Below are 14975 nucleotides of genomic sequence, written 5' to 3'. Positions count from 1 at the left end.
TGATGCAGTTATTTGGCTCATCAACCACTTCAATGTAAAATTATAGCCGTTGCTCTACATCAAAGTAAACTATCTAACTATTTTGCTATTTTACCAGGTAAGGCCCACTGAGCTATATAGTTCATTTTCAGAGGCGACATGGCCACAAATCATCACTCAACCAAGTGACTTACAGGGAGGGAAAAAAGTATTTGATCCCCTGCTGATTTTGTACGTTTGCCCACTGACAAAGAAATGTTCAGTCTATAATTTTAATGGTAGGTTTATTTGAACAGTGAGAGACAGAATAACAACAAAAATCCAGAAAAACGCATGTCAAAAATGTTATAAATTGATTTGCATTTTAATGAGGGAAATAAGTACTTGACCCCTCTGCAAAACATGACTTAGTACTTGGTGGCAAAACCCTTGTTGGCAATCAGAGGTCAGACATTTCTTGTAGTTGGCCACCAGGTTTGCACACATCTCAGGAGGGATTTTGTCCCACTCCTCTTTGCAGATCTTCTCCAAGTCATTAAGGTTTCGAGGCTGACGTTTGGCAACTCGAACCTTCAGCTCCTTCCACAGATTTTCTATGGGATTAAGGTCTGGAGACTGGCTAGGCCACTCCAGGACCTTAATGTGCTTCTTCTTGAGCCACTCCTTTGTTGCCTTGGCCGTGTGTTTTGGGTCATTGTCATGCTGGAATACCCATACACGACCCATTTTCAATGCCCTGGCTGAGGAAAGGAGGTTCACACCCAATATTTGACGGTACATGGCCCCGTCCATCATCCCTTTGATGCGTTGAAGTTGTTCTGTCCCCTTAGCAGAAAAACACCCCCAAAGCATAATGTTTCCACCTCCATGTTTGACGGTGGTGATGGTGTTCTTGGGGTCATAGGCAGCATTCCTCCTCCAAACAAGGCGAGTTGAGTTGATGCCAAAGAGCTCCATTTTGGTCTCATCTGACCACAACACTTTCACCCAGTTGTCCTCTGAATCATTCAGATGTTCATTGGAAAACTTCAGACAGGCATGTATATGTGCTTTCTTAAGCAGGGGTACCTTGCGGGCGCTGCAGGATTTCAGTCCTTCACGGTGTAGTGTGTTACTAACTGTTTTCTTGCTGACTATGGTCCCAGCTGCCTTGATATCATTGACAAGATCCTCCCGTGTAGTTCTGGGCTGATTCCTCACCGTTCTCATGATCATTGCAACTCCACGAGGTGAGATCTTGCATGGAGCCCCAGGCCGAGGGAGATTGACAGTTCTTGTGTTTCTTCCATTTGCGAATAATCGCACCAACTGTTGTCACCTTCTCACCAAGCTACTTGGCGATAGTCTTGTAGCCCATTCCAGCCTTGTGCAGGTCTACAATCTTGTCCCTGACATCCTTGGAAAGCTCTTTGGTCTTGGCCATGGTGGAGAGTTTGGAATCTGATTGATTGATTTCTTCTGTGAACAGGTGTCTTTTATACAGGTAACAAGCTGAGATTAGGAGCACTCCCTTTAAGAGTGTGCTCCTAATCTCAGCTCGTTATCTGCATAAAATACATCTGGGAGCCAGAAATCTTTCTGATTGAGAGGGGGTCAAATACTTATTTCCCTCATTAAAATGCAAATCAATTTATAAAATTTTTGACATGCGTTTATCTGGATTTTTTTGTTGTTATTCTGTCTCTCACTGTTCAAATAAACCTACCATTAAAATTATAGACTGAACATTTCTTTTTCTAAAGGTTTTTTCGGTAAAGTCACGTAGGTAAAAAATAAAAATTAATAAAAGTAAAATAAAAATAAAAATCACGACGTTTCGGAGGCAACACAAGCTTCCGTCTTCAGGTGGAACAGTCACAGCACGATAGCTGTATCAAGTGATACCTACGTGACTTTACCGAAAAAAACCTAAGAATATGATCCTTGCAGTCACGAAAGCTTCAAATCTAGAATGAACATTTCTTTGTCAGTGGGCAAACGTACAAAATCAGCAGGGGATCAAATACTTTTTTCCCTCACTGTATCACGTGGAAATTTAGAGCAGCCAAATACTCTAAAAGTATGTTTCTAAACGTGGAGAGAAAAACCAGAGGACCTGGAGAAGAATCCACACGACCACGGGGAGAAAACGCAAACTCAAAATATACAGGCGTCAAGGTTGGAATCAAACCCACGACCTCCTGTATACCAGGTGAGGGGAAGGGGAGCGGCACCTCCAGGACGTGTTTCACCACGGCATCAGCGGCGCCGAAGAGGTCGACCCCGGAGATGGAGCGGAGCTCCGCGTCGCCCGACGATCCGGGATTCAGGTTCTTCTTGCGGAGGCCTGGGCCAGCCCCAGGGGAGAGAGCAGCAGAGCAGCGGCACATGAGCTGATGCACACGCGGGTTCACATGGGTGCACACGGGTATGTACAAACGCGGGTTCACATGGGTACGTACAAAGATGGGTTCACATGCGTACCTACAAAGATGGGTTCACATGCGTACATACAAAGATGGGTTCACATGCGTACATACAAACACGGGTTCACAAGGGGACAAACACGGGTTCACACGGGTATACACAAACACGGGTTCACACGGGTAAAAACAAACACCGGGTCACACGTATATTTACAGATGTAATATAGTTGAAGACTCTTGGACGCCGGGGTTGGAGACACACGTATTAATTCCGAGATATTTGGCACAATCACGGACCTACAACACTGGAGGGGGTATCGGCCCCCTCACCCGGGTAGCTGGGGATACACTTGCTAGCTATGCCTAACCTACCTCCTAGTCCTCCACTAACGGGCTAGGGGAGGCTATCTGGCCCGACACTGGTAAGTCGGGCTCACGGTACCCGGAGTCCCAGACCAGCTCTGATAAGAGCACCGGCTCTGGCTTTCGGGACCACGCCGCTGGCTCGGTCCTGTGCGGCCCTGATAAGGGCGGCGACCCAGGGGAGTCCAGGGCTCTATCTAGACGATCTTCGGTCTTCACTGGTTTAGCTTTAACATTATGCCCCGAGCTCTCCAGCTCATCCCCTTTTATACCAAAACCCCCCGCTGAGGGGTGGGGCCCCGGGGGATCACAACTCCGGGTCAGCCCCCCAGGCTGCCCGGTGCGGACGTCGTTGAGAGCACCTCCCCGTGCACTCACGTAGCCCCGCCCACTGTGTTTGTTTCCCGTGTGATCCCATGTATACAGCCCCTCCGTAACACCCCTACACAAACACGGGTTCAGATGGGTACATACTAGCACACAGGAGTATATATGTGTAATAAAGCTCTTTGAGACGACTTCTGGAATCCGTCTTTTATTCACTTTAGGTTACAGTTACTTCACGCTGCTGATAGGCAACGTGAAGGGAACAGATAGACCGAGAGAGACGCACTACCACGTGGCAACTCGGAGCCCCGCTCCCGCGTGGCCCCTTCCTCCGTTCGTTCCCGTTCTGACCACGTGTCGTTACTCTCTACCCCTATTTAATACCCCGGTCACGTGGTACGCTTCCGCCAATCCTCGTTAGCCTGCATCGAATCTTCAAGGCTCCCTCGTCAGCTCCCGGGACCACGCCCCTGACTCATCTCCCCATTGGCTGAGGCCAAAGCCAGCAGAACCAATCTCCATAGCTGTCACCCTTCCATCATGTCAGGGCCATGCCCCCAGGCTTCCCCCCATTGGCTGTAAACCAGGACCGGCAGAGCCAATCACCCTGACAAGTTGTGATACGTCAGTGAGCCGGATATATTCTCATATTACATACGGATACATATACTCAGATACACAGGGGTAGATACAAATACCAGCAACACATGGATACATACTAACACAGGGGTACACATGGAGTACATACAAATACATGGGTAAACAGGGGTACATACACAAAACAAAGGCAAAGATCCCCGTATAGACTCAACAGACTGTTGAGGCAACTTCTGTGGGCCGGGACGGCACATGAGGGGGTAGGTGGCCAGCACCATGCCCAACCACCTTTGTCTCCCCAGCGGCAATGTTTAACTACACACTGCACCAGGTACTCATTTGAGGCCATGTCGACCTAGGGGAGACCCAGGACCGATTCAGATAATAGTCACTGGTGTTGGTCATGAGTGGGAATCGAACTCGGGCCGCCAGGTATGTAGCGCAGCGTGCTAACCGCTCCACTACCGCTCTCCACACACACATAGGTACACAGACACAAGCATCACATGGGTACATACAAACATATATGGTGAGATGGAGTAGCGAGAAGGTGAGGTGTTCATTTGGTGAGGTTGTGAGAAGATGTGTTGCTGGTGAGGAGGAGGTGGTGAGTGAGACGTTGCACCGGAAATGTCCCAGACGCGTACGGTCTGATCCAGGCTCGCTGACACCACCAGGTCCTCCGTGGGGTGGAACTGGGCGCACATCACGTAGTGGTTGTGCCCCGTCAGCACGCTGCACCACACACGTACACACACACAGATATACATATGTATATAACACACAGCACAATTAGCCAAAACATACACACACATATAGCCAACAAACAGCATTCTGAATCCCACACACACAATATGTACAACACACACAAGATGTAGTGGATGTGTCCCGTCAGTACACTGCAACACAAAGACACAGAACCTCCATGTAGCCTTTAACGGACTGTTGGGTCAAGTGCTGATAGGATAAGGATACGTGTTAATGTAGTGGTTTGATGGAAAAGCACACCTTGTCTGGAGGCAACACGTTTATGGAAATAACCTAAGGCAGGGGTGAGTCCCGGCTAACTATATCTACACCCTTTGTCGGAAACTACGATCTTCTCATATTCTTGGTTCTTTCGGTAAAGTTACATAGAAGGGAAACAATACATATTGTTTTATATTTTTCTTATTTTATTGTTTCCCTTCTACGTGACTTTACCGAAAGAACCAAGAATATGAATCCCTGCAGTCACGAAAGCTTTAAATAAAAATTTACGATCTTCTCCTCGAGCCCCGAGTCCCGCACCCCGGCTCCCAGCTCACTCCCGCTCGCTCCGCCACCAACAACCCCAAACCCCTTCCGGCCCCCGCCCTCAACCCCTTCCGGCCTGGCCCCGCTCCCCCCTTCACCGCGCCCCAGCCCCCGAACGCGAGGAGGGGCTCCACACATACAGTACCCCCCTTACCAGGTACTGCTTCTCTATAGCGATATCCCATATGATGCTACATTAGTATCAGTGATAGGGTTAGGATCAGTGTTACGATTAGTGATTGGGGTAGGATAGGTGATAGGGTAGGATAAGTGTTAGGATCAGTGTTAGTGTTAGAATCAGTGTTTGTGTAAGGATGCACGTATGTAGAACTTCTTTCACACCGTACATAGCCAACCATGCTAATCGGAGGTGATAGTGGTAGGATCAGCGTTAGGATGAGTGAAAGGGTTAAGATTAAGAGTAGGTTTAGGTTTTAAAGCTTTCATGACTGCAGGAATTCATATTCTTTGGGTCTTTCGGTAAAGTCACGTGGATAGGTTCAAAGAAATAACAAAAAAATAACAAAAAAACTACGACGTTTCGATCACAACACAAGCGATCGTCATCGGGAACTTTCCCCCTCTTTTTATCCTCCAGATGACGATCGCCTGTGTTGTGATCGAAACGTTGTAGCTTTTAGTTATTTTTTTGTTATTTTCTTTTAACCTATCTACGTGACTTTACCAAAAAACCCAAAAAATATAATAGGTTTAGGATCAATGTTCGGATTAGCTATAGGGATAAGATTAGTGATAGTATGAGTATTGGGGTTCGTGTAAGCACCCACCACACACAGGTGCGGCTCTGCCAGTTCCAGATGCGGATCGTCTGGTCGTCCGAGCAGCTGATGATCCACGGGTACTCCTGCTCACACACAAACACGCCAGGACAGCTCAACGTGGTGTGTGACAAAGACAACAATTTGCCGATAACCATTAAAACAGACTTTATTTTGCCAAATGTTGTTTGCGAGTAGCACTTATGAAGGCCGGCATGGCACACCTATTAGAGGGTGTGGTGTGGCCAAATCGATGCCCAGCCACATTTGTCTCCCCAGCACTGATGTTGTTCACCCACTGCACCCAGTATGCCGAGTTAGCCTCGGAGGGACCCAGGACAGGTTCAGATATTTGGCACTAATTGGCCGTGAGTCGGAATCAGAAATTAGATTTCTGGGTTTGTAGTCGGCTTACCACTACACAATTACTCCCCATACAATACATACACACACAGACAAAGATCCCCCGTATAGCCTTCACAGACTGTTGGGGCAAGTGCTGTTAGCGAGCACCTATGAAGGCCAGCACGGCATACGAGGGGGTGGGTGGCCAAAACCATGCCCGGCCACCTTTGTCTCCCTAGTGGCGATGTTTACACATCACATTTGGTACTCATTTGAGGCTGAGTCGACCTAGGGGAGGCCCAGGACCGGTTCAAATAATCGCTATCACTGGTGTTGGCCAAGACCAGGTATCGAACTCGGGTTGCCGGGTTCGTAACCCAGCGTGCTAACCGCTACGCCACCGCCCTCCGATATAATACACGCACACCCACAGACACACTTACATGGTGGAAGAACGTAGTTCGAATGTAGTCTAGGTGACCGAGAAGGGTGAAGAGGCAGCGACGCAGCTTGTAGTTCCACACCTGGTGAAAGACACACACCACCATAGCCGTGACAGGTTTTCCATCGGAACACACACACACACACTACCCTGCACACAGCAAACACACATGACCTGCCACTCACGTGTGATATCCCATCACTCTGTCGTCTCCTTTCCCAAAGACGTTGGCAACCATTGCCTTTCTTCCATTTAGCTCCATCCATAATATTACTCAAGAACCTGTTGGTCTACATGCACTCTTAGTCTAGGTGTAATTTTTATGTACGTACATTGTTAATCTACATGCAGTGTTAATTCTACGGGCAATGTAAGTCGATGTGTAATGTTATTCTATTGGCGATCATAGTCTGAGCAATGTTATTCTATGGTCGACCTTAGTCTGTGCAATGTTCGTCTATGGGCAATGTAAGTCTATGTATAATGTTATTCGATGGGCGATCTTAGTCTATGAGCAATGTAAATCTATGGGAAATATAAGTCTATGGGCGTGAAGCCCCGCTCGCAAAGCCACGCATGTGACCCCGCTGGGCACCTTGATCTTGTAGTCGTCTCCTCCCGACACGAACAGTGGCTGCTGCTTGTGGAAGTCCACACCCCGAACAGGACCTGCTCACACCAAAAGTATAGCCTTGAACAGACTGTTGAGCCAAGTGCTGTGAGCGAGTAGCACCTATGAAGGTCAGCACAGCACATGAAGGGGGGTGGGTGGCCAGCCAATACAAAGATCCCCAGTATAGCATTTGCAGACTGTTGGGCCAAGTGGTGTTAGCGAGCACCTATGAAGGCCGGCTTGGCACACGAAGGGGGTGGGTTGCCAGCACCAAAGATCCCCCGTATAGCCTTAACAGACTGTAGGGGCAAGTGCTGTTAGCGAGCACCTATGAAGGCCGGAACGGTACACGAGGGAGTGGGTGGCCAGCACCATGCCTTTGTCTCCCCAGTGGCGATGTTTACACACCGCACCAGGTACTAATTTAGAGTCGACCTAGAGGAGGCCCAGGACCGGTTCAGATAATCGTCACTGGTGTTGGCCGTGAGCGGAAATCGAACCCGGGTCGCCAGGTTCATAGCGCAGCGCGCTAACCGCTACACTACCGCTCCCCCCAGCACCACACCCCCCAACACACACACACATGTAGAGCCATGAGACAATGCATACATACAACACACAGGAATCAGACGCATACAAACACACACCCATACACCCATACACCACACACACATAACCAATACCTGCCATTTGCCACTAAGCGACTGTGACATCACAACGCCACCTTTACCAAGCCAGGTGCACTTTGAGGCCATGTGAAGTGTCGAAGGCTCGCTGCCATGAGGTCTCGGGACAGACCTAGGTGCCATAGGTTGGCTGACTGAGATGACCGGTAGATGCACCATCTGTACCGCCCACTGTGCCAACTTGCTGCATTTTAGTCACCCAGTGCTCCTCTCGTTGTTGTGTCGCTCATCTGCCCTCCTTTGTTGCTGGAGGGTGACTGCCTCCAACTGCCCAGCAGCGTCCTTCATGAGCCTCCTCCATAGAGGCTGACCTTGACACCACTGGTACCAGTCGTCGACAAGTCCACCGAGCTCCATAATCCTCCCGTACCACATCAGTCCGCCTCTTCTCCAGCCCACGTCGCACCCGTTTAGCCCCCTCTATGTGGCCAAACAGAAGTTGCTTGGCCATGCGGTGGCTGGGCATGCGGTCTACATGACCCAGCCAATGCAGCCTTGCATGCCGGAGGAGCTCACTGATGGGAATGTGTCCAGATCTTTCAAGGATTTGTGAGCTCCTCACACAACCCAGGATGGATCATAGGCATGCCAGTCTGAATGTTTCTAACCGGCACAGATGTTCCATTAGAGGGGTCCATGCTTCACAAGAATAGAGAGGGGAGGGCATGCCTGTGGCCGAGAAAACCCGAAACTTAATGCGGAGCGACAAACCAGGTAGCATCCAGACAGCATTGCGCAGCCGATTAAAAGATAATGCCGCCTGACTGATTCGGAGTGAGACCTCTGTTGTCAAATCGGAGCTGGTCATAAACACACTGACTAGGTATGGGAAACTCTCCACAACTGCTCCATCACCAATGGGAAGCTGAGGGGATGGAGTGTTTGGTGGCACAAAATACCCAGGCAGGTGCTTAGTTTTTTTGGGGCTGACGGCAAGACCCCACCTCTTAGTGGCACATTCCAGATTCAGCAGCAGCATCTCCAAATCCTCCTCTGAGTGAGCAGCAATCACCAGATCATTTGCATACAAATAGGCAGTCATCCTTCGACCGCACCTTGGCATCGATTAGCCTCCCGTTGTATCTGTACCAGATGGAAATCACTCTCATACAGCCATGGACAGTTTATCAAACTACGTGATCAAAGATGATGTTAAATAATGTGGGAGCCAGAGGACATGCATGTTGCACCCAAAAGTGAACAGAAAATGGCTCCGACTCATGGTGACGTAGCTTAACCCGGGCTTGCCCACGATCATGAAGTCCCTTAATGATTGTGAGCAGAGTTAGGCACTCCGAAAGCACGAAGAACTGCTCACAGCCATGGCATGTTGATGGTATCACAGGCCTTGACCAGGTCAATAAAGCAGAGATGTAGGTCTTGTTGGAATTCCCTACACCTCTGTTGTAGCAGACGGAAAGAGAATATGGCATCCATGCAGGACCGCCCTTGTCTGAAACCACATTGGGGCTCTGCAAGCCTCTCCTCGGCGTGCCTGCAAGGCGATATTGAATAATCCTTGCCAGGACCGGTCCCGGGACACTGAGAAGAGAAATGCCCCTATAGTTGTTACCACCAGGGCACCTTCCAATCCTGCGGAACCCGTCCTGTGGTCCAGACAGTTGTGATGTCATGTAGGGCAGTCTGCAAACAGATGCCACCCTCCCTCAGCATTTCGAATGGGAGCTCGTCTCTACCCGGCACTTTTCCTGGTCTCAGACTTCAGATCGCCCCTCACACTTGCTTCACAGATGGCACCTCAGCCAACCATTCAAGGGGTGGCTACTTATAGGGTCGTCCCACCTTGCCCGATTATGTTGTCTGGGCTGAGGGAATTCCCCTCCAAGACCTCACAAAAATGCCTGCAAACCTGCAGACCTTTTCCTGGGGGTCAGAGATCGGATTACCACTCTTTCCCTTCAGGATGGTGATAGGTGAGGCGCTGCAAGTAATTTTTTTGATGGAATTAAATATTAATTTGTGATTGCGGGCTACGGAGGCGGAATCCATGTCCTAAGCAACCCGCTCCCACGACTCATCCTTGCAGCGCCGCATGCACACATACACAGGGGAATGAGACACACAAATCTACATATGCAAACACACGCACAACAACGGCCATCAATCACTAAGTAGCGGTGACATCACCAGGATAGGTGCTAGGTGCACTCTCAGGCCATGTGAAGTGTCGAAGGATCGCTGACATGTTACGGAACAGACGCTGGTGCCATGAGTTAACACATACACAAACCGCCTGTCTTCTCAGTGGTGATGTTTTTACACACCTCACAAGATACTCATTTTAGGTTGAGTCGACCTAGGGGAGGTCCAGGAACGGCTCAAATAATGGTCACTGGTGTTGACAGTGAGCGGAAATTGAACTAGTCGCTGGGTTTGTACGTTAATGCGCTAACCGCTACGCCACTGCTCCCCACTCATACAAAACATACATATGCACACCACATACAATACACAAATGGGAATGATACACACATACAACACACACACATAGGAATGAGGTATACATACATAAAAACATACAAACATACAACACAAGAGGGAACGGGACACACACACCACGGACAGAACACGTGCACCACACATCCCACATGCATTACGCATGTTGTCGCAAGCACACGCGCGCGCCCGGTTGGAGTGCGCAGCATACCATCGTGCTCGTCGTACTTGTCGATGAGCGTGCACATGCGGTAGTCCCACAGCTGGATGACGCCACTGTGCAAGCTCGCCAGCACCCAGGGCCGCTTCGAGTGGAAGCAAAGCCCTGCACAAAAAGGAAAAAGAGACCCCACCGTGACCTTTAATGGACTGTTGGGGCAAGTGCCGTGAGGACCCATGAAGGCCGGCATAGCACACTAGTTCAGACATTTCCCACCACTGAGAGTGATTGCGAGCGGGAACTTCACTCGGGTTGCAAGGTTCTTAGCGTTGTGTGGCATTAACCACTTCATCAACCGCTCGCCCACAAGAAAACACACACAACAACAGCCTGACATCACCGCCACTAAGCGGCGGTGATGTCAGCACAACGCTTGCGCGCCTTGCTAGGTGCACTCGAGGCGACGTGAAGTTGTCAAAGGCTCGCCAATAGGTCACGGAACAGACCCAAGCGCCATGGGTTAACGGAGATGACTGGCACATACAGATGTATACAGTACTGTCCCGTATTTTCCCGCATATAAGACGCGGGGTATACCACTTTTTACAAACAAAACAAGACCCTGCGGGGTATATGGAGGTGCTGGCTATCCCAAAAATATTTTACACGTGTGACATGTCATAACTCGTTTAATTTTTTCATGGTAGGACTATCCACTATGCAACACTTAGCTTTGACTAAAGCACTGCTGAATAAACGACTCACACTAATATTGCACGTTATCACATTTGAGATTATTCGAATTGTTTGTACAATAAAACGACAATGTTTGAAGTGGGCGCACTTTGTTTACCGTAATACTTTCAGTGGCTGTAGGGAGGTGCGAAAGTTTGAGCTGAGTCTATGGATTGCACAATGGGAAGGGCCTTAACAAGCGTCTACCAAACGCGGAATCATAATTGCCGAGTCCCTTAGGCCGCTGCTATTGGCTGAGCCCTATACAGTCGCGACCATGAACTTTGTTTCAAACTTCCAATGGCTTTGTTGCCAGGAGGCAATGGCGTTACCGTAGTGCCGCTATTGTCTGTGCAGTGAGCAATCTACCAGTGCTAAAACTATACAGGGGTAACTACCTGTGTAGTAGCTGTAATGAGGTCGAATGATGGTAAGCCTAACAGTACGCTTACTTACTTATCTACCAGTTATGTGTTACTTATTTATTGGATATTTACTTTTGTTACTTATTTACTGTTTTAAGTTCACTCGTTTCTGGTTAGTTTGTTTTCTTTGTACACGTTATGAAATTAATGTTAACAATTGATAGTGGAATGTATTGCAAATGTAAACTTTGTATTAATATGATGGAATTAAGCTGCGGTAATGACGTTAAGGATATTAATGCATGCAAGGTATATGGAGGTGCGGGCTATCTGAAATTTGTTTTACACAAAACGCTATTTTTACGGGGTATATGCATCTGCGGGTTATATGCAGGGAAAATACGGTATTCACGTACCACGTCCTTAGGATACTGCCACCGAGACCGTCACCCATGACTTCATGACATCCTGACCCAACCTTCACAAATCTTCCTCACAGCCTGCCCCCCAAATCCTCGATCACCAAACTCCAGACGATCCAAAACGCCGCCGCCGATGCCAGACTTCTCATCGGCACCCGTAAGCAAAACAACCTCAGCTAAATACGCCAATCCCTCCACCAGCTCCCAATCCAGTCCTGGATCAACTACATAATTCACACTCAGTCTTCAAAATCTATACATGGACTTGCTCCTGCCTACCTCTTGTCTCAAATATCCTGCCTCTCCCCTTTCATCTCACTCTGTATGTATGTGTTGAACTTATTTTGCACCATACACAGCCAACCGTGCTAATGTGCTCCCCTCCACACACTTTCCTCTTTCCTCTCTTTCTCATCTTACTCTACTCATCTCCACACACTATCTCTCCTTAAAAATAAGTTCAGTTCACCAGCATCGCTTCAAACAAGCATGACAGCTGATGAGACACTGAAGGTCTAAACAGGTGCAGTGTTTTCGTTTTGTCTCAACAAATGCTGCTGAAATTATGTAATTCCAGAACGAAGGCCTTGCAGGTTGTCTGATAAATGCTTTATTAGTTTTTGTGAGTAGACGGATCGTCAGTGGCCTTTGGGTGGCAGGACAGCGTCATGGCGAGAAGAGGGAGATGGCATGAAAGTCGAGAATACAGTAACGACAGCCAAACAGGAAGGGATCGACAGTCGCCATTCACCACCAAGGTGGAGGTGACGTCAGCCACAGCCACTGTGCCAGGCTAGGTGCACGTTGAGGCCATCAAAAGTCATGTGGAAAGCTCTCGCTGCTGGCAACAGGTCACGGTGGCGAGATGTTAAAACTCCATCGCCTGGTATGCAGGAGACCATGAGTTTGATCCCAACCTGACGTCTGTATATTTATAATTTGCGTGTCTCTCTTCCCGTGGTCGCGTGGATTTTTTTTCCGGCTCCTACGATTTTCCCCTCCACATTTACAAACGTGCGTTTAGAGTATCTGGCTGCTATAAATTTTCACATGATAAGCCACGTCGTTGAGCTATTATTTGCGGCCAGGTCCTTTCTGAAGAAGAGCTCAGTGGGCCTTACATGATAAAATAAAAAGAGTTTCAAAGAGCGTATATAGATCCAGATAATGGCCAAGATTGTCGAGATTGGCAGACCGCCCGTGCTCCCAACTGTGTGAAGGGAAACACGCCCGAGACTCCGTCTCACCGCGGGAGGTAGGGGTGACGAAATGAGCTCATGGCTTAGCGGCCTTCATCCGGCAGTGGATGACCAACTGGTATGCAGGAGATCGTGGATTCGATTCCGAACCTGACGCCTGCTGTATATTTGTAGTCGCTTAAAGATTTTTCTCCGGGTCCTCCGGGTTTTCCCTCCACATTTAGAATGAACATCACGCGTTTAGAGCTATTTGGCGGCTATACACTTCCACGTGAAAAGGCACTTCGTTGGGCTATCATTTGTGTCCAGGTCGCTTTTGAAAAATAGCTATATCGATCGCTCAGTTGGCCTTAGCTGGTAAAATAAAAATATACAGTTTCGTGATTTAGTTTCGACTGATGATGCTGATGTGGGTTTGAACTTATACGAGGCGAGCAGAGTTCAGCACTACCGAGCCCAGCCACGCGCAAATCACCGAGCTAGTTGGTGGAAATTCCGCGTTCCCATGTCGGGCGCTACGTGGCAGGCAGCAGCAGCATAGACCACTGTGCAACACGATCCATTTGCTGTACTATACTTCTACGTCCACCACCTTCACCAACTTGCGCTGACCAGCCCCGCCCCTCCCCCAAGACTACTCAAACGTACTGGCGCTCGTCCGGAAAAAGAGGTCTGCGACGAACACATGTCCACATTCGCATGACAGGCCCCCGAATATCCGCGGCACTCACCCTTGACGCGGGCGGACTTGGTCTCGAACTTGGTCAGCATTGTCTCGCGGGCGTCTCCCTGTATCCCCTCCGTGTCTCCTCTCCGCGTCTCCCTGTGTCTCTCCGTGTCTCCTATCCGGCGTCTCCCTGCGTCTCACCGTGTCTCCTCTCCGTGTCTCCCTGCGTCTCACCGTGTCTCCTCTCCGTGTCTCCCTGCGTCTCACTGTGTCTCCTCTCCGTGTCTCCCTGCGTCTCACCGGCGTCTCTCTCAACATGGACGGAGGAACCACGTCGACTGTCCTACCACCAAAAGGAATCGATTCACCATCATGAAATCGCGTTATCCGATCCTCACGCGGCGGTCGGTGAATTGTGTTTGCGGACACCTAAACAAATGCCCACGTTGAACATTACGGTGGAAATTACGGTTTTCAAATACGTTTTTATTCTGTCAGAAGTAACAATAAGCGATGAAAGCAATGCAGATAGTGTTACGTTTTAATCGATTACTTTAATTTAAGAATGCCATTAATCGATTCGGGTGGCACGTCACCGAAGCTCAACGTGTACCCACAAGGCACCGCGCGAGCCGGGGCCAGAAGCCACGCCCCGAGGGCACGTGACTGCGAATAAGGCAAATGCAAAGGTGGCCTGTGTAGCCTCACGCGGCAAGTGCAGTGAGCGAGCGGGCCTCATCAGAATCAATCAGAATATACAGGGGCCGTCCATAAATGACGTCACGCACCTAGGGGGGGGGAGGGGTCAGACGTTTGTGACGATGTGTGACGATGTGTGACGATGGGGGGGGTGAGAAATGTGACGTCACATCAAAATGCGCAACTTTAAATAAATATAGACAACACGCTCTCCTACAATACCAGAGTGCAGCGCCACATTAAAAACGCACAACAATGACAATAGTTTAAAGCGATTTCAAGCATGTTTTATATTTGGGGGGGGGGGGGGCAGAGCTTTTTGACGTCTTATTTGAAGGGGGGGTCTGACTTTTTGTGACGCCGTGTGACAATAGGGGGGGGGGGTCAAAAATCGTCTAAAATCGCGCGACGTCATTTATGGACGGCCCCACAGGAAAAG

The 14975-nt window shown here is 49.1% G+C and overlaps 1 protein-coding gene across 1 annotated transcript in view; it reads right to left on the bottom strand.

Annotated features, from left to right (window-relative positions):
- COPA (coat protein complex I subunit alpha) overlaps positions 1–14190 on the bottom strand; it is a 79763-nt gene extending 65573 nt beyond the window's left edge. The window contains exons 1-7 of the mRNA XM_078619887.1: positions 13902–14190; positions 10501–10614; positions 7129–7202; positions 6535–6615; positions 5756–5832; positions 4297–4406; positions 2193–2305 (exon numbers count right to left, since the gene is read on the bottom strand). Coding sequence (XP_078476013.1) covers positions 2193–2305; positions 4297–4406; positions 5756–5832; positions 6535–6615; positions 7129–7202; positions 10501–10614; positions 13902–13941 — 609 coding nt within the window. The 5' untranslated portion in view covers positions 13942–14190. The remainder of the gene's footprint in view (positions 1–2192; positions 2306–4296; positions 4407–5755; positions 5833–6534; positions 6616–7128; positions 7203–10500; positions 10615–13901) is intronic.
- Between the last annotated feature and the right edge of the window lie 785 nt (positions 14191–14975).

The sequence above is a fragment of the Lampetra planeri genome, chromosome 65 (genome assembly GCF_965212315.1).
Source record: "Lampetra planeri chromosome 65, kcLamPlan1.2.h2, whole genome shotgun sequence".
In the NCBI taxonomy this organism is placed as follows: Eukaryota; Metazoa; Chordata; class Hyperoartia; order Petromyzontiformes; family Petromyzontidae; genus Lampetra; species Lampetra planeri.
The sequence above is the reverse complement of the archived record's forward strand: the minus strand, read 5'-3'. Positions and strand labels throughout refer to the sequence as shown.